The sequence below is a fragment of the Schistocerca serialis genome, chromosome 4, assembly GCF_023864345.2.
Source record: "Schistocerca serialis cubense isolate TAMUIC-IGC-003099 chromosome 4, iqSchSeri2.2, whole genome shotgun sequence".
NCBI lineage: Eukaryota > Metazoa > Arthropoda > Insecta > Orthoptera > Acrididae > Schistocerca > Schistocerca serialis.
Genome location: NC_064641.1, coordinates 47792013 through 47812186, shown reverse-complemented (window position 1 = coordinate 47812186; position 20174 = coordinate 47792013). Strand labels below are relative to the sequence as shown.

The 20174-nt window shown below is 42.0% G+C and overlaps 1 protein-coding gene across 1 annotated transcript in view; it reads left to right on the top strand.

The window, feature by feature from the left end:
• Nucleotides 1–19664, top strand: part of LOC126474221 (cytochrome P450 4g15-like) — an 83770-nt gene extending 64106 nt beyond the window's left edge. Inside the window, exons 5-6 of the mRNA XM_050101685.1 lie at nucleotides 10165–10365; nucleotides 19224–19664. Of these exons, the coding sequence (XP_049957642.1) occupies nucleotides 10165–10365; nucleotides 19224–19664 (642 nt within the window). The remainder of the gene's footprint in view (nucleotides 1–10164; nucleotides 10366–19223) is intronic.
• Nucleotides 19665–20174: the final 510 nt, after the last annotated feature.

The window sequence follows — 20174 nt, the reverse complement described above, 5'->3', positions numbered from 1 at the left end:
TAACTCCCCATAAATTTGAACAACATGGGCCAGAGGAGTAACAGTGATCTGGTAATACAACTGGGTTAAAACAACAGTCTAGATCGCTATAATATTTTACTAATGACCGATTTAGCCTTCATGTAGAAGTCGCCTGCCGAAAACGAGCACCACCTGGCTGTTTCTGGCGGCTCCTCGGGTTCTCACGCGGCAATACGTCAGTTTGCGATCGTGTTGCCACGTTATCATGCGAGTAGCCGCCAGCAAAAGCCAGAAGGTGTTCATTTTCTGAAGATGGATTCTGCATGAAGTCGAAACCGGTCATTAGTAAAAAATCATTGCTATCTAGACTGTTGTTTTAGCCTGTTCTCTGTGAACTGCCTATGTGATGTTGAGAGACTCCCGTGGTCAGGAAGTCACTCAGACAGTTTTTGCTGGATCAGCTCAGACATCAGCTCCATCCCAGTTCCAGTAACGAAGATATGAATAACTACTTAGAACAGTTGCGTACCAGATTACGCCAGAAGATAATACAACGGTTTTATGACCCCCTTTCGGATGAATGTGTGGACGTCGTTTTGATGAGGGGGTTCATAATGTCAAGGTGTCTGTGAAGTCCACCATTTTGTAATTGGCAAAACAGCATCTCATACCCTTTCAACCTGCGAGGTTCCATTCCGTTCCGTCGTAGCCTGGGTGGGTGGTGCCTTGTTTTTGCCTAACAGTTCGGTGTACTTGTACGAGGCGTGTTTTTTTAAGTAAGTACCGTTTTGAAATTAAAAAATACTTGCTAAGATATCTCAATAATTTTATTTTTACATGAAAGCCTATACCTTAATCTACGCACTGACGCCATTACAGTCTGATTCTTCCTTGTTTATGTTGTGTACTGAGTGTTTAAGGTGCCTCCGATAATCGTGAGTCCCGCCGACTGTGAAGTACGGGCTGTTATAAGATTTCTTAGTGCTAAAGGCCTTAAAGTAATCGATATTCATCGTGAGATCTGTGCAATTTACGGAGAAAATATTATGAGTGATGGAATGGTAAGGATGTGGGTGAGAGCATTTAAAGATGGCCGCACAAGTGTGCATGATGAACAACGGAGTGGGCGTCCTTCGGTCGTTAATGAAAGTTTGGTACAGGAAGTGGACAATATGGAAGGGAAAACAGACGCTTTACGATTTCCTCCTTGCGGCATGACTTTCATAATGTTTCTCGTGGTGTTTTGTATGCCATTTTGACCGAGCACTTGAATTACCGAAAATTGTGCGCACGTTGTGTGGTGTCACCGCCGGAAACAACACTTGCTAGGTGGTAGCTTTAAATCGGCCGCGGTCCATTTAGTACATGTCGGACCCGCGTGTCGCCACTGTGTGATGGCAGACCGAGCGCCACCACAAGGCAGGCCTCGAGATACGGACGAGCACTCGCCCCAGTTGTACGGACGACATTGCTAGCTACTACACGGACGAAGCATCGCTCATTAGCCGAGCAGATACTTAGAATAGCCTTCAGCTAAGTCCATGGCTACGACCTAGCAAGGCGCCATTAACCATTTTAAGATAGAGTCTCACTTGTATCATCAAGGAACGATGTATACAACAAGGATAAATTAAAAAGTTAAGTATTATAGCAGCTACGTACTTTTCTTGCTACCATTCATTACGTATCCTGTTTCAGACCTCTCTTTAGCCAACGTGAGATTACGCGTGCCTTTCGGCTACTTCAGTGTGGCGTAGCTGTCTTGTTACGCCACAACACGTTGGGTACCGAAACTGTTGACGGATGTGCACAAAACCAAACGCTTAGACAGTGCATTGACTTTCCTTCAGCAGTACCACAACGACGGTGATGATTTCTTAAGCCAAACTGTTACGGGCCATGAAACATGGGTGGCCTACGTCACGCCAGAATCAAACAACAGTCCATGGAAGTTGAGCAAGGGCGTCGTTTTGCTGCAAGACAATGCCCGTCCGCATGTGGCGAATCAGGCCAAAGATCTCATCACATATTTTCGATGGGAAACTCTAGATCATCCTCTGTATAGCCCCGATCTTGCGCCCAGTGACTACCATCTGTTCCTGCCCTTAAAGAAACACCTGGGCGGTCAGCGTCTTCAAGACGATGACGAAGTCAAAGCAGTGGTGATGCTGTGGTTAACAAGTCAGGCGGCAGACTTCTATGAGGAGGGTATTCAAAAACTGGTACAACGTTATGACAAGTGCCTCAATATTGACGGAAATTATGTAAAAAAGTAGATTAAGGTACAGGCTTTCATGTAAAAATAAAATTATTGAGATATCTTAGCACGTCTTTTTTTAATTTCAAAACAGTACTTACTTAAAGAAACACGCCTCATACTTACACCAAGCGACTTCTAAAATGGAAATACAGATCTTTGATGGGCATGACTAAAATTTTAGCTTGTTAAATAAATTCTTTGTCAAAGCGATGTATATAAATCGTGTTGAATATTTTAATGATTTCAGTTCTTTAATCTGAGATGATGAATTGATTAAGCTATACATATCTCTCAACTGCCGCCGACACATTTTCTCTGGATTTAAACCCATGTGGTCAACGCTTACTTAGTCAGACGGGAGGAGCAGGACGAGATTAGTGTTGAACGTTCCGTCGACCACGAAGTCATTAGAGACGGAACACAGGCTCCGATTAGGGAAGGATGGAGAAGGAAAGAGGCCGTGCCCTGGCCATTTCGGCATTTGCCATAAGCGATTTTGGGTAACCACAGAAAACCTAAATCAGGATGGAGTTATGAACCGTCGTCCTTGCGAATGGGAGTTCAGTGTGCTGACCACTGCGCTATCCTGCTCGGTTAGTCGGATTGGAAGTAATGGAGACTGTCTCTTAGGAAGATGCCAAACCGACTTTTATCTGATTTTTTTTTTTAAATTGATGGAATCTGCGTTTATTTTGATGAGTTCGGAATTTACGGTATTCACTCTAGCTACAACCACCTTGTGGTCACTAAACCACAGTATCTGTCATAATGCTCCCTATTTGATCAGGATTATTTGTTGCTAAGAGGTCAAGTACTTTTTCGCATTCATTTACACTTCCAATGGCTCCTGAACTAACTGTTCGAAATAATTTTCTGACAAGACATTCTGTACTATTTCGGACGCCGTTTTGTAGCTACCACTTCAAACATGTATTTTTGCCAACATGTCGAGGGTAGATTGAAGCCATCACCAACTACAATGGGTGAGTGGGGTTGTTGTTGTGGTCTTCAGTCCTGAGACTGGTTTGATGCAGCTCTCCATGCTACTCTATCCTGTGCAAGCTTCTTCATCTCCCAATACGTACTGCAGCCTACATCCTTCTGAATCTGTTTAGTGTATTCATCTCTTGGTCTCCCTCTACGACTTTTACCCTCCACGCTGCCCTCCAATACTAAATTGGTGATCCCTTGATGCCTCAGAACATGTCCTACCAACCGATCCCTACTTCTAGTTGTGCCACAAACTTCTCTTCTCCCCAATCCTATTCAACACCTCCTCATTAGTTATGTGATCTACCCATGTTCAGCATTCTTCTGTAGCACCACATTTCGAAAGCTTCTATTCGCTTCTTGTCTAAACTATTTATCGTCCACGTTTCACTTCCATACATGGCCACACACCATACAAATACCTTCAGAAACGTCTTCCTGACTTTTAACTCTATACTCGACGTTAACAAATTTTTCTTCTTCAGAAGCGCTTTCCTTGCCATTGCCAGTCTACATTTTGTATCCTCTCTACTTCGACCATCATCCGTTATTTTGATCCCCAAATAGCAAAACTCCTTTACTACTTTAAGTGTCTCATTTCCTAACCTAATTCCCTCAGCATCACCCGATTTAATTCGACTACATTCCATTATCCTCGTTTTGCTTATGTTGATGTTCATCTTATATCCTCCTTTCAAGACACTGTCCATTCCGTTCAACTGCTCTTCCAAGTCCTTTGTTGTCTCTGATAGAATTAAAATGTCATCGGCGAATCTCAAAGTTTTTATTTCTTCTCCATGGATTTTAATACCTACTCCAAATCTTTTGTTTCCTTTACTGCTTGCTCAGTATACAGATTGAATAACATCGGGGATAGGCTACAGCCCTGTCTCACTCCCTTTCCAACCACTGCTACCTTTTCACACCCCTCGACACTTATAACTGCCATCTGCTTTCTATACAAATTGTAAATAGCCTTTCGCTCCCTGTTTTTTACCCCTGCCACCTTCAGAATTTGAAAGAGAGTATTCCAGTCAACATTGTCAAAAGCTTTCTCTAAGTCTACAAATGCTAGAAACGTAGGTTTGCCTTTCCTTAATCTTTCTTCTAACATAAGTCGTAGGGTCAGTATTGCCTCACGTGTTCCAACATTTCTACGGAATCCAAACTGATCTTCCCCGAGGTCGGCTTCTATCAGTTTTTCCATTCGTCTGTAAAGAATTCGCGTTAGTATTTTGCAGCTGTGACTTATTAAACTGATAGTTCGGTAATTTTCACATCTGTCAACACCTTCTTTCTTTGGGATGGTAATTATTATATTCTTCTTGAACTCTGAGGGTATTTCACCTGTCTCATACATTTTGCTCGCCAGATTATAGAGTTTGTCAGGACTGGCCCTCCCAAGGCTGTCAGTAGTTCTACTGGAATGTTGTCTACTCCGGGGGCCTTGTTTCGACTCAGGTCTTTCAGTGCTCTGTCGAACTCTTCACACAGCATCATATCTCCCATTTCATCTTCATCTACATCCTCTTCCATTTCCATAATATTGTCTTCAAGTACGTCGCCCTTGTATAGACCCTCTATATACTCCTTCCACCTTTCTGCTTTCCCTTCTTTGCTTGAACTGGATTTCCATCAAAGCTCTTGATATTCATGCAAGTGGTTCTCCTTTCTCGAAAGGTCTCTTTAATTTTCCTGTAGGCAGTATCTATCTTACCCCTAGTGAGATAAGCCTCAACAGCCTTACATTTGTCCTCTAGCCATCCCTGCTTAGCCATTTTGCACTTCCTGTGGATCTCGTTTTTGAGACGTTTGTATTCCTTTTTGCCTGCTTCATTTACTGCATTTTTATATTTTCTCCTCTCATCAATTAAATTCAATATTTCTTCTGTTTCCCAAGGGTTTCTACTAGCCCTCGTCTTTTTACCTATTTGATCCTCTGCTGCCTTCATTATTTCATCCCTTAAAGCTACCCATTCTTCTTCTAGTGTATTTCTTTCCCCATTCCTGTCAATTGTTCCCTTATGCTCTCCCTGAAACCCTGTACAACCTCTGGGTCTTTCAGTTTATCCAGGTCCCATCTCCTTAAATTCCCACCTTTTTGCAGTTTCTTCAGTTTTAATCTACAGTTCATAACCAATAGATTGTGGTCAGAGTCCACATCTGCCCCTGGAAATGTGTTACAATTTAAAACCTGGTTCTTAAATCTCTGTCTTACCATTATATAATCTATCTGATACCTTCTAGTATCTCCAGGGTTCTTCGATGTATACAACCTTCTTTCATGATTCTTGAACCAAGTGTTAGCTATGATTAAGTTATACTCAGCGCCAAATTCTACCAGGCGTCTTCCTCCTTCATTTCTTAGCCCCAATCCACATTCACCTACTACGTTTCCTTCTCTCCCCTTTCCTACTCTTGAATTCCAGTCACCCATGACTATCAAATTTTCGTCTCCCTTCACTACCTGAATAATTTCTTTTATCTCATCGTACATTTCATCAATTTCTTAATCATCTGCAGAGCTAGTTGGCATATAAACTTGTACTATGTAGTAGGCGTGGGCTTCGTGTCTATCTTGGCCACAATAATGCGTTCACTATACTGTTTGTAGTAGCTTACCCGTACTCCTATTTTTTTATTCATTATTGAACCTACTCCTGCATTACCCCTATTTGATTTTGAATTTATAACCCTGTATTCACCTGACCAAAAGTCTTGTTCCTCCTGCCACCGAACTTTACTAATTCCCACAATATCTAACTTGAACCTATCCATTTCCCTTTTTAAATTTTCTAACCTACCTGCCCGATTAAGGGATCTGACATTCCACGCTCCGATCCGTAGTATGCCAGTTTTCTTTCTCCTGATAACGAGGTCCTCTTGAGTAGTCCCCGCCTGGACATCCGAATGGGGGACTATTTTACCTCCGGAATATTTTACCCAAGAGGACGCTAGTGGGGTACCTATTTGAAATGAGACTCAAGCTTTCTTTGAACCTTTCAGCAATTGTATCATCTCAGTCGGGGGTCCGGTAAAAGGAACCAGTTATTAATTCCTGTTGTCGAGTGTATTCTCTACCCACCACTAACTCATAGGAACTACCAACTTCAATTTCACTACAAGGTAAACTACTTCTGACAGCAATAAACACTCCACCGCCAACTGTATGTAGTCTATCGCTTCTAAACACGGTTAGGTCCTTTGTAAAAATTTCGGCTGCACTTATTTCCCGCTTTAGCCAGCGTACCATACCTATAACGGTTTCGGATTCAGTGCTTTCTATTAGCGCTTGAAGCTCTGGTTCTTTTCCAACACGGCTACGGCAGTTTAGAAATACAATATTGATTGTTCCTATGTCTACTCCCTTCCTGTGTTCGTGCTGCACCACTTGAAACTCAAGCTCTTTCTTCACTTTTCTGACATCCTCTAATCTGCGCGGCACCATAGTGTTCTTCAGGCCTATCACTCATCATCTGACTATCTACACGTCCCTTGCATACCCTACCAAAACTGGTAACAACACTAAACACGAACAACACATGTGCGCACTAGTGGCCGTTCTACCTGTCATAGAGAAGTGAGACTCTAGATCATTTTCATGGCCTCCTACCATGTCTTCTGGGTGCATCTTTTTTTTTTTTATCGGGGAGTGTAGAAGCACAGAGACTTTTTAGTCAAATACGAGGAAACAAAAAGAATGCATCAGCCATGCAAATTTTACCTATATTAATACAAAAGCAATACATTCCCAAGTAGTCAACTTTAAATTGGAAGTTTAATCTTATTCGGTAATTGATTTGCACCTACATGTGATACTAACGAAACTACTTACACCATTTTCATGACTCAGTTGTCTTAATACATTACTTTCAGTATGAAGCGATGCAAAAACGTTGAGCTTGTCTTCTAACACGGGAGGTTCGAAGCATGTTTTTGTTAAACTTCAATTCTCAAAATACTTATTTTCCACCGTAAGTAATATTAAGTGACAGGTACATTCGTAGAGCGCTCTCGATGTTAGAAAATCTTTGAGGTCTCATAGGTCCTAGTTTGGGTGAAATGAGTTGGGGCTCATATTTAGAAGTAGTGAGGTTCAAATCGCTTCTGGCCACTACAGTTTACATGGTACAGTTCATGGTGTTGGTACGTAATTTCAAACGAAATAAGAGATGAGTTCTTCAGGAAAGATATGGTCAGTATCCTACCTTCATTCTCTCCCAGTAACGATAGTAACTTCCTTCCTTTCCTGGACTTCCTGAGTGTGAAAAACATTGCTATCAGTGATGAGCAGAATCAGAATTTTAACCATAGAGAGATGATCCCATATCTTTAGGACCAAAAACTGTACAGATCGTAGAGGATCCTAAACTGAGTATTTGGAGAAGAATCAGTGACCGGAAACGAATGATACGAGGACATGTATATGCAATGCGTGTGAGGCACGTGTTTGTAAACTAAAGTTTCATAAGAAACAACTGCCTGTTGTTTCGGCATTGGTGGCTCTATCTTGACAAACACACACAATAGCCTGTGATGCTTTGCACGGCGCTGTCTACAGTTAAACCCTGGGTATCGAAGACAGAACGTAACTTGTTACAGGAACTTGCAGAGATGGTGTAGCAAAATTTAGGGGCCGGAAAATCAAACGATTGTTCAGAGAAAAGTTTCTCGTCAGGTGTCTTTTTAATTGAAACAAATTTATCGTCATGGACAGAAAGATATGATTAACTGCGTCTTCAATCTTGTAATCATATCAACGTTTTTGACAAAGATTTGTTCGAAAGGGAAAAGCCGGCCGGTGTGGCCGAGCGGTTCTAGGCGCTACAGTCTGGAACCGCGAGATCGTTACGGTCGCAGGTTCGAATCCTGCCTCGGGCATGGACATGTGTGATGTCCTTAGGATAGTTAGGTTTAAGTAGTTCTACGTTCTAGGGGTCTGATGATCTCAGAAGTTAAGTCCCGTGTGCTCAGAGCCATCTGAACCTTTTTGAAAGGGAAAAATTTCATCAATAACTGTATATCATCTTGCCCACGAAATGCACACTTAAAAGAACAGAATGTGGAGAGTACATCGCTAGAGCAGCAATTACACCCCTATAGTGAACACTGTCCAATTAATGGTGCCAAATGACTTTGAACACTGATTTCTCCAATTCTTTCAATGGATAATCCAGTGCACAGTGAATTACTGAAATGTCCATCTTTATAGTGCCCATAGATGTGGCGTGAAGGTGTTTCCACATGCCGCAACAAACATGCCGCAACAACCATGTATGGTGTGATGAAAAGCCAATATGCTACACTCCTCTCTAACCACCGCCAAAGATGCTCTACCTACTAATGACCTGAAATTGTACAATTTCAACTGATAGGATTTTATTTGTTGCCACACAGTCTGAATGGGGCACGTTATCTGAGGTTCACTGAAAGTGTTCTGCCACAGTTGTTGGAGATTGCATCTCTTGTAATGACAGAGGTTCTGGGTACGACATGATGAAGCACCATCTGACTTCGATATTAGTGTCTAAAAACCTGAACAATGGATGCTGTTTCTGTTGGATTGAAAGAAGTCTTTTTCTCCAGTAACCAGCATATCATCGGACATCTTAGAGATTTTTTGATTGTAGTGCTGCACAAAATCGTTGGTGCATGTAATCCTAGAAGAAACTGAATAGGGTCCTAAGTGTCCCTCTCTATTGTTATATATAAAGCCTAAAGCCAAATGTATGTATGTGTGGGATCTCCTCCAAAACCCTGGATCGACGTCAACCAAATTTGGCTCAGAAACAATGGGTCTCACAAGTATCAGGACTGTGGGGTTTATAACTACCTAGCTCCTGTGCAGGAGAGATACAGGCAAAATTTTGTTTTTCCAACTCCTGGCTTATAGACTGTCTTCCCTGACAGGTACACTGTGTTGTAGTATTGGCCTGCTTCATGGATCTGCTTTGCATGGTTGCCTCCATGTCAGGGGCAAGCAAATGATTTTCAGCCCCCTGATGTGTAGCCTGCCCTGTATGGCAGGCATGTTGTGGAAATAGTACTGCCCTGGTTTATTGAACTGTATTCCAGGGGCTACACCTGCCAATGAGCATTACTGAGGGCAAGTTGAGATAGAAAGAAGAGGGGTTGGACAGAATGAGGGGAGGAGGAAATGGACTGAGAGAAGGGAAGAAGGGGAGATGCATTACGCAGGTGGAAAATAGAGGGGTAATGGGCAGGTGGAAAAAGGGTGGGTGAGGTGAAGATGGAAAAAGAGAGGGGAGAGAGATATGTTCAAAGGGAGGGGAGGGAGAGGTTGAAAGAAAGGAACAGAGAGGGGGAGGAGGAGAAAGGCAGATGGAGATGCGGGACTGCGATCGATGGATTGAGGGAGAAAGAGGTTTATACAGGAAGGGATTAGGAGATGTGTTCATTATATTCATTGAAAGTATACATGGGAAAAGCCACAGAGAAAAGACAAATTGTGTGATAAACAACAAGGAAATCTCAGTGTGGCAAAATTTTTCGTGTAATTGTAGTGTGTGTGTTGAGATTATGTTTGCCATTTTGAAGAGTTGCTGTGGGCCTTCTTGGTGCTGTAAGGCCCAAGTTCTAATGTTAATAAAAACCAAATATGCATTTGAATCTATTAATCCTTTATTCTAAAGTACTCAGTTAAGCATCCTCTACGATCTGTACAATTGCAGCCCTAGACGCTTGAAACCCATCTGAAGTGACCTTGCGCTAAACAGTAGTGGACTCGTTTTAGAGAGACGCTGCGTCCAAAATTTAATCTGGTCATCCTGGAGATTTGTCCTTTGCTCACGTTGCTTCAGGAGAAGGACAAGGACGATCTGCCCCCCCCCCCCAACTCCCCTTCCTTGCCAGTGTATCCAGTGCTGGATCGGTAAGGGTCCTAGTGTCGGTTAGGAGGCGACGCACTCTGACACCGTTCCTTTGCTGGACAGGTATGTACGTTCGCCATGGCGGGCACAGAGACGACTGCCTCCACGCTGGGCTTCGCCCTGTCGCTACTGGGACTTCACCCCGAGTGGCAGGACGTCGCTCAAAAAGAGCTCGACGCCGTCTTTGGGAATGGAGACGACTATCTGCGGCCCTGCACCATGGAGGATCTCACACAGCTGACTGTCATCGACAGCATCGTCAAGGTAGGCACACTAGACTCTAGACTAATAGAGCTAGTTTAACTTGTACGGGCAGTTTTAAGACATGGTCCGATTGAGAGACTGCAGGGAAGTCCTGCTGTAACTGGTATTTTTTTTATATGGCCTTCAGTTAAATGTTGAGTAATATTGACTCTTGTGATAGGCTGTGGTGTGTAACTAAATTGACATAATTTTATGTTAGGATAATTTTACATTGCACAAGTTAAGGATGTAATTTATAGAGGCTTTCTAAGATAATTTTTGTTATAGTTTTTTCGAAAGTTGGTTAAACGTAAAGTATCGCAATCACACGTTATCCTGAGTGGAGTCGAAGAAATCCTTCTTTGCATTTCAAACGTCCAATTTACTGTTTTCATTTGTAACAGCTGTGTCTTTATTGTTAACCGTCCAATTTACTGTTTTCATTGGTAATAGCTGTGTCTATATTGTTGACCCTCCCCCACCCCCCCTTCCCTACTTAAAATTATAAACACAGTCTCAGACTTTTTGATCATACATTGCCTGACACATATTTTAAATTATCAGGAAAGTTCCCAGTAGTGCTCGTCCCACATTCAAGTGTTCTTGCATAAATGGATTTAGGATGACTGATGACTTTCACTGCAGACAGTATGAATACGGTAGACATTTTACTACTCAGAACGTCATAAAACAGTGACTTAAAGCCCATCTTGTATCCTCACGTTCTGGGAGCACTTTGAAGTTGCTGTTCTTATTCGTGCAGTGCAAGGCTACTCCATACTTCTTAGTAAATAAGGATAATGGAATTGTTGCAAACCCTACTATGCTTCGTAAAATGTAAAAGTAGTAGCTAGTGATGCGTATATGTGTCCTCTTCTGGTTCCCCTCCCAATTCGCTATGTGCATCTCAGATTGTATGAGGTCTCTCCGGAGACTTCAGCTATCCAATGATTTACTTGAAGTGGAAAATTTTGGTCTTTACCCAAAAAACTAGTGTTCTGCGTCGGTGGTAAACTTTTTTGAGAACCATAACAGATACCATCAAGTCATACTATTACTACCTCTGCCTACATACAGGGTAAAGAAAAATTTTAACCTGGATAATATGGTTCAAATGGTTCTGAGCACTATGGGACTTAACAGCTGAGGTCATCAGTCGCCTAGAACTTAGTACTACTTAAACCTAACTAACCTAAGGTTCAAAATGGCTCTGAGCACTATGGGACTCAACTGCTGAGGTCATTAGTCCCCTAGAACTTAGAACTAGTTAAACCTAACTAACCTAAGGACATCACAAACATCCATGCCCGAGGCAGGATTCGAACCTGCGACCGTAGCGGCCTTGCGGTTCCAGACTGCAGCGCCTAGAACCGCACGGTTGACCTGGATAGCTGATACCAGTAGGAATCAGAATTAGTAATGTTTTGTAGGTCGACAGCGCGCAGTTTCTAAACTACGGAATCTTTGCGCCACACTCTCTGATTGGCCGCGGGATTGCCCTGTTGCCGGATGCTGTGGACAACGCATGGCCGCGAATGCATTGCCTGCCGGAGATCGGGTTTATCCAAGCCAGCCCGCACGCTCGGTGGTAGCGCGCCAGCCTTCCACCCTGGCGGCCTGTGGGCGTTTCCGCCTGGGTCCCGAAACATCCATTGTAATTTCATGATAAGACGTACCGGGAACAAACCCGTCAGCAGCTGTTAGTTCGCGTACAGAAACACTGTAACAAATTGGTTGGGGCCTGAAAAGGATCTTTTTTGTAGTTAGGGCATTGTTTACTTAAAGCAGGTGCTCGAGCTGGCGACCGTCTGGCGCGACACAAGCTTGGCAGCGTCGAACGGTGTTTTGCCGAACTCTTTCAAAGATTCCTGGCATTGCCCTGATGTGATTGGCGGCATGTTGAATGCGATCCATTAATTCCTCTTCGTTTCTAGTGTTCGCCGTCCGGATTGGTGAACTAGAACCTTGAAGATCCTGAAGAAAAAGATTCTGAAGATTCTGAAGAAAAAGTCCGGTGGCGTGAGGTATAATTTCAGAAAATCTGATGATTTATTCAAGAGAAAAAGCTTCACAAACTGAGCTAGTCAATAACGCGTTGGTCCACCTCTGACTTGTACAAGCAGTTATTCTGCTTGGCATTGATTGATAGTTGCTGTATGTCCCCCTGAGGGATATCGTGCCAATCTCTGTCCAACTGGCGCGTCATATCGTCAAAACCTCGATCTAGTTGCAGTATCCTGCCCACAATGCTCCAAACGTTCTCAATTGGGGAGAGATCCGGTGAACTTGGTGGCCAAGATAGGATTTGTCAATCACAAAGACAAGTAGTGGTAATTCCGGCCGTGCGCGATCAGGCATTAGCTCGCTGTGATGTAAGCATAGGATGGCGTTCCATGAAGGGAAACAAAATAGGGCGTAGAAATATTGTTGCGTTTTTGCCACACCCCTGCACACGTTTATTACATTTTTTGTTGGCAGGTTTCATTACACAGTATAGGAACATTTTGTTGCAAGTAGACAGGATCACAAAGCAAACTTATCGAACGACCGACCAGATGGTCACAGCGTGAGAACGGCCGGGCTAGCAAGAGAGCAGAGACTGGGGACCCAACTACCACGCTGGACGCCAAGAACAGAATCTCTTATTATTCATATTTACTGTTTAAACATTTATATACAGCTACAGCTGTGCTGATGACGTTACTTGCACTGAGAAATTGTTAAGAATGATTTCAGTATCACTCAATTCGTCATAAAATCCCTAATTACAAATTTTTGCTACCGTCAGTTCTCGTTGATGGAAAGGATGAATCATGCGCCCTGAGAGGTAAGGCGCCGAACTACTAAGATAGCTCGCTACTAGTCTAAGATCGTTTTCCGAAAAGCTAATACATGACCCCGTAGATATTTTATGGCTTGTTTTCGTGGAGTAAATTTCAGCAGACTTTTATTCCAAACGATGCCAAAAAAAAATAGATAGAATGTTATCTTAATGAGATTTTCATTGGCGTTGAGTGTCCAAGCTACAGATGTTAGCAGTTAATAAGTTTTCTACAAAATATTTCACTCAGTTCAAAATTGTCATGTGCTCGTATGCAGAATGAATCACTTAGCACTTGCACCGCAAATGCGCAAGGCGGTATTGATATGCCGTTTTCACGCAACTGAACTGTAGGAGAGGGCGCGTATTTACAGCCAGTACACGGAGTATTACCCGTTTCGAATGTGAGTTTATTTACAATAGGTGCAAATATTTCCGCGGAACAATGCCTATTGACAGTACCACAACGAAAGAAGAGTAAATTAAAATCTTGGTGTTGTTTGTTGTAGGAGCCTAGTGCAAGAAGTTTACGAGATATCGTAGTCTGACCATTCTAAAAACCGATCGTTGCTTGTTCTACGTGGCAGCATAAACGAATGTGAATTAGACGTGGATGCGTATATGCAGCACTATACGCATGTTAATACGTCTCAAGAGGTGTCTTGTTGTTAAATGGGACATTGCCTGGGACAAACAACAGACAAGCAAAGGTGAATACAGTGCCTCTGCAGGGTCGGACAAATAAAGAACCGCTGCCTGTGCTTAAAATGACCACCAGCGGCAATACGAGCTTGCAGTTTGCCATGGAATGATTGCTCAGCACGTTCTAGCATTGCAGAGAAAACTGCAGCGCAGATAGCAGTAATACGCCGTTTCATGTCATCTAGTGTGGTTGGTATGTTCTTGTGCACAGTGTCTTTCAGCTTCCCCCATAGAAACAAAATCCAAAGGCATCAAATCTGGGAACAGGCTGGTCAAGGTATAGGTCTGTTTCGTCCAATCTATAGATTTGGGAACGATCCCTCAAAACACGAAGTCGTAATTCGTACACTATGAGTCGGACAATCATCATATGAATGCCACAGGTTCCTCCGAGACTGAAAGAGAACGTCTTGTAACATGTGTGGAAGATGGTCCGCTAGGAGATAGAGATACTTCCGCGAATTCAGTGTTCCATCAACGAACAACAAGCCTGTGACGAAATGGTGCACTATTTCACACCACACCTTTAACCTTCATGGACGCCGACGTACCACCTGACGAAACCGACAGGTATTATTGACAACAGACCAGTAGTGTACGTTTCAGAGATTTACTTGTATACGATAAGTAAATGTTTCTTCATCTGTAAACGAGATATGACACACCTGGAAAACCATGTTTTAATACCCATGTACAAAAGTTCACACGATTCGCAAAAGGATTTCCATGCACCACTTGCTGTAGAGAAATATGGCAGAGGTGCAACTTACGACGATGGAGAGCGCCTGACTCATGTCGTGGGGTTGCACGGGAACTACTTTGCTTATCTAGCAGTCACAACATTAATTTCACCCTCCTCTCCAGTCACACATTTAATTCTGTTACATATTTTAGGCGTTGCACTACTGACTGCGCGTAATTGTTTGAAGAGGTTCACAAATAATCATTAACGGCCATTGGGATATCTTCCAGCGTATACAGTACATGAACGAACGGCATTCTTCCTACATTCACTAAAAACCATGAGTATATCCTCTTTTTCCGCATTGGGAAATACCATCTTCCAAGTACATCCTACTGCGTCCACTATCACACAGTGACAGAACTGTCGCTGTGTACACACAACACAATGTAAACAAACATAACGTCGTCGCCTAGCATCTAATAGGTCGGAAGGAACAGACAGCTGCCGGCGTTTACAGTGTTCACAGAATACAAAAAACTAGTAAGCTACTTGCACAGCTTCCTACAACGAACACCGCTGAAATTCTCATTTAAGCTACTTTCAGGATATTACTGTCAATAAGCGTGATACTCTTTAAAAATGTGTAACTTTTGTAAAGAACTGTACTTTCGTAAATGTCTCAAAATCTGTGTATTGGCTGCAAATATGTGCCCTTGCCTACAATTCAGTTCCGTGCAAATCGCCTATTGATAACGCCTTCCATATCTGAAATATTTGTGGTGCAAGTGTTAGGTGATTCCCGCTGTATGTAAGCCGGAATATTTAGAAGCCTGTATGCTACTGAACAACTCTTGACCATTTATTAAATTTATTTTTGGTGCTATGCCCATTTACATGCAGAACGGGATGTACAGCAGTCTATTTTTTGTTAAATTAAGGGAGAGACTCAACGTGAAAAAAAGATTTTGCATTCTTTTGAAAACATCTTTACCATATTTCTGGCTTGAAAAAACACATATTCTCGTAATATACCAGTTGCAACTAAGACTGAACCTTGTGGAACTTCCTTAATGATTTCTCTGTCATAAAACTCTCTACCTCTTCAGCAGGAAAACATGCAATATTATACACCATTTTCAATAAAATTACAGTCAATTGCCACTTCATTAATTCTTACATACTATGTGGCCAGAAATTTATTGACACCCCTTTGAATACACTCTGTGTTGTTTCAAGTTATGTATACGAAGCTATGAGTAGGGTACAATGCTCCATCACTGTAGATACTGTTTTCCAGAAAGAGGTAGCTGAGAAAACTGAGTGAGGTAGAATGGAACGTGACTGTAGTTGGTCATAGGTTCATGCAGTCTGTCGTAAATTTCCAGGTAGTTACATGTTGTCCTCAGATCGTTTTTAGTGATTTTATCGTGAACTGTAAACGTTAGGAAAGCTCTAGACTCAGTAATCATTCTTGTCGGTGCAAGGAATTAACTGATGGAGACACTGGCTTTCGAGATGAAATTCAGCTATTGCAGAAGACATCTTTCACAGCTCATGTGTTCAGATATAAGGGAGACGACAATACGTTATGTGCGGGTGAACACGTTGCTGTTACCCATAAAACGTGTACCCACATTTAGCAACGTCACACAACTCACATTTAATAGATATCAACACTATCTCTCTGTCAAACCCATATTTACCTTGCCCGTGTAGAGAGGAATCAGAGTAAAGGAACTGATGCCTGATCGCAAAATGTACGCAAGATTGCCGTCATTGTTCAAGATATACCATACCTTTTTCGTTTCAACAAATAGTTGCAGCAGTTTCAAAAAAATGGCTCTGAGCACTATGGGACTTAACATCTATGGTCATCAGTCCCCTGCAGCAGTTTCACCTAACATTCTTCTAGAACAGCTAATTTTTTTGTAACTCATAAAAATCATAGTCTCCGTTCGCAAAATCTTATACTAGTGCATTACAGATTTTCTTGCCACTCTCATTCAAAAGTTTTGGCAGGTCCATCGTAATATTTTATTATATGTTTACAGGTAGTTCAGTTTAATGACGTCAAAACTTAACAAATAGTAAGATGCTTCATGTAGTATACCACATGAAAATTACTTTTCCTTACAATTTGCACATTACATAATGAATATATTGTTCATTTCCTTAATTCAAATTGTCACTGAAATGATAACCAACATTATTTAGTTTATTGCAGAATGCACCGTCGTGAAACTGACGAGCAGTGAGAGGCTGTTTCATACAATTATGAAGAACTGTGAATGATGAGATACGTGAAGACCTCACCAAAGGCTGCTGTTGTTTACGGCACTGTATTTAAATGAGTGTGAAACTCGAAGCTATATCATCGTATGAGGACTATTTTTTCACAGTCTATGCTTGTATCTTAGTTTTACTAAAAGTCAAAATAAAAGGGGTTTGACGTCATCTTTCAGTAATTCAGAGGAAGACTTGTTGTGTATCAACATGTTAACGTCCCTGTGCACGAAAAGTGATCATTGCACAATGGGTTGAAGAAACCGCATCGATTTTCGTGTTTCTGGAATAAGTTTATGCCAGATCAGTTTGTCGCCCCGAAACAATAAAAACTGTTCATCAATATTCAAGGCCAATGTAAATAAATCTTGTGTCCAATGTGTTATGAATTATAGGAAAGTGTGCCATGAAGGTTAAATCCTGTGATTGGACTCGACGTCAAGTGATTTTGAAACACAGAAAAGATACTAATCATACTGTATGAAATTTTGTTACCACTTTACAAAATATTGACAATACAACAATATATATAAATATACAATCCGCTATTAGAGTGAATCCGCTATTAGACATCCACTGTTTCATAAAGGCCTCATCTGCTCTTTCCAGTACATTACAGTACACACACCCATTTACTTCTGCATGTTTCTAGTGTCATGTAACCATCTTCCGTTAGATCATCATTTCAGTCGTACCTTATTTCTTGGGACCCAGTAAAGATCTTCCATGGCCCAGGGTACCATTGATTCTCCCGACTACACTTGTCAGCCACACTTTTCATCTTCGTTACAGTCGTAATTACATCTTTTACTATAGTCTGTTTGCTAACCCATTTTTTTGCTTTGCTGCTTCTGTTACAAATTCCCAGCATTCATCTCTAGATGGAAAAATCCTCGTTTATTTGATGGTTCTTGAACTGAAGATCTCTAGACGAATTTTTAGATATAAATTAAGAAAAAAAAAGAAAAAAAAACAAAAAATATTTTAAAAAAATAAAAAAAACTCAAAAATAAAACAAGTTGTTATATTAACTTAAGCATGTTGTTAAATTAACTTAATTATGTCATGTATTGGAAAATTTGACTCGTTCCACATCATTACGAAATATCGTATTCATGATCCATGGAACTAGTATTAATCTAATCTAATCTAATCTATCCCATTGTCGGAAGTCAAAACTGATGTTGCACATTGATCGCAAACTCTTACTTCCAAACATATCAAAGGTTAGTTTTAAAAATTATGTACAGTTTACCAAAAGCACTCCAAGTAGTTTATACTATTCTATTTATTTCTTTTACTGAACATCCAGTCATGGTCTCCAACTGCTTTAAACACTAAACCCCAATTGTTTCTATGACTCCATTGTTACCTTGTGTAATTTTCTTTTCCTTGTAGTCCCCGTACATTTTAATCTTGCTGTAATTTATTTTCCAGGATAACTTTTAAACTTAATCTGTGAAAGTCTGCCATTGGTTTTTTTATTTATCTGTACTAGAGGCAAACACTACAATGTCAATAAAATAAGTGATTAAAATATCACTCATCGGCACTCATTCCTTTTTTACCCAATTTAATGATGTGAAAACCTGTGTCACTGCTGCAGATGGTTTTAATGATATGGAATCTCCCCGTGGGCCTCCGCCTTCAACTATAAATTTCTCATTGACCTGTTGAAAGCTAGTGAAGCTGTAGCACTGACATAAATATTCTTCAGCTTACTAACGTAGATTGGATCAGTGCCCTGTTCCACAAAGGCGGTCTGTTTGGTTGAAACTGGTTCAAATATGAAACTTCCTGGCAGATTAAAACTGTGTGCCGGACCGAGACTCGAACTCGGGACCTTTGCCTTTCGCGGGCAAGTGCTCTACCGACTGAGCTACCCAAGCACGACTCACGCCCCGTCCTCACAGCTTTACTTCTGCCAGTACCTCGTCTCCTACCTTCCAAACTTTGCAGAAGCTCTCCTGCGAACCTTGCAGAACTAGCACTCCTGAAAGAAAGGATATTGCGGAGACACTTGCCCGCGAAAGGCAAAGGTCCCGAGTTCGAGTCTCGGTCCGGCACACAGATTTAATCTGCCAGGAAGTTTCATATCAGCGCACACTCCGCTGCAGAGTGAAAATCTCATTCTGGTTCAAATATTTTCTCCAAATTCATGAGTTACAGACACATTGATAATTTACTATCGTTACTCCATTTGGTAAATTTGTCATGGCCTGAAAAAGCACCGTCCTATTGTATAGACTTCTTAGGTCATCTTGTTGCTTTGCGTGATTAGATTCTAACTTTTTTTTTCTATGATGAGTAGTTGTGCATACGGACAATGAAAAACAAAAAACTGAATTACGCCAAGCAGACGGTAGCACTGAACTGATCTTGTTGCAGGAGACACTGAGGCTGTTCTCGGTAGTGCCAACACTTCCACACTACGCAAGTGAAGACATCCAGCTGGCGGGCGGTCGCTACACGGCCTCTCGCGGCAGCTGCGTGCTGCTGGCGCTGTGCCTGCTCCAGCGACAGCCACACCTCTTCCCAGACCCAGACAAGTTCGACCCGGGCCGCTTCCTGGAGGGTGGGTCTGCCCACTCCAGGCTGCCGTACAGCTACGTGCCGTTTGGTGCCGGGTCCCGCATGTGTGTGGGTGCACGCTTCGCCCAGCTGGAGATAAAAACTGTGTTGGCTTCGGTGCTGAGAAGGTTTCACATATTACCTGGCTCCAGCAGAGAAGAGCTGGAAGAAGTGGCGTTGGCTGTCACTGGACTGCCCCTAAGTGGACTCAGGGTTTCTTGTGTACCGCGGAACAACCTACCAGTGCGTCTAACATAGTACCATTGGATGACTAAACCTGTGACTGCTTGTACGAGGGGTGATAACTCACCACACCTTGCATCCTTATGTAGTGTCCCCTTCAGCGAGGCCAAAGTTTGCTGAAAGATGCAATTTCCACTTTTTTTACACGGACCTGGTGGACAACATTTGCTCCAGATATGGAACCTATACCCTTTTTTCAGAAAACTCAAACCAACAAAGTCATGCTGGCTTGTCTTGGGTTCTGATTCAAATATTTAGTCGGTCAGTTCCTCCCTCATATTCATATACTTACATATGTTGTTGGACAAGTACTCCTATAAGGTTTGATTCAGTTGCAAGCAGGTCCTGGCAGACTGGAAATTTTGTTAGAGGCATGGGCTGTGAACAATAGATATGTGTGTAGTGTTAGTCAGGCTGATCCATTACAGCCCACATTCCGCTAAAGGCTAACTTTGAATTGATTACTTTATCAATAACGTAGAACATTCAAGACAATGACTGGCCTCTTTGAAGAGCAGAGATATT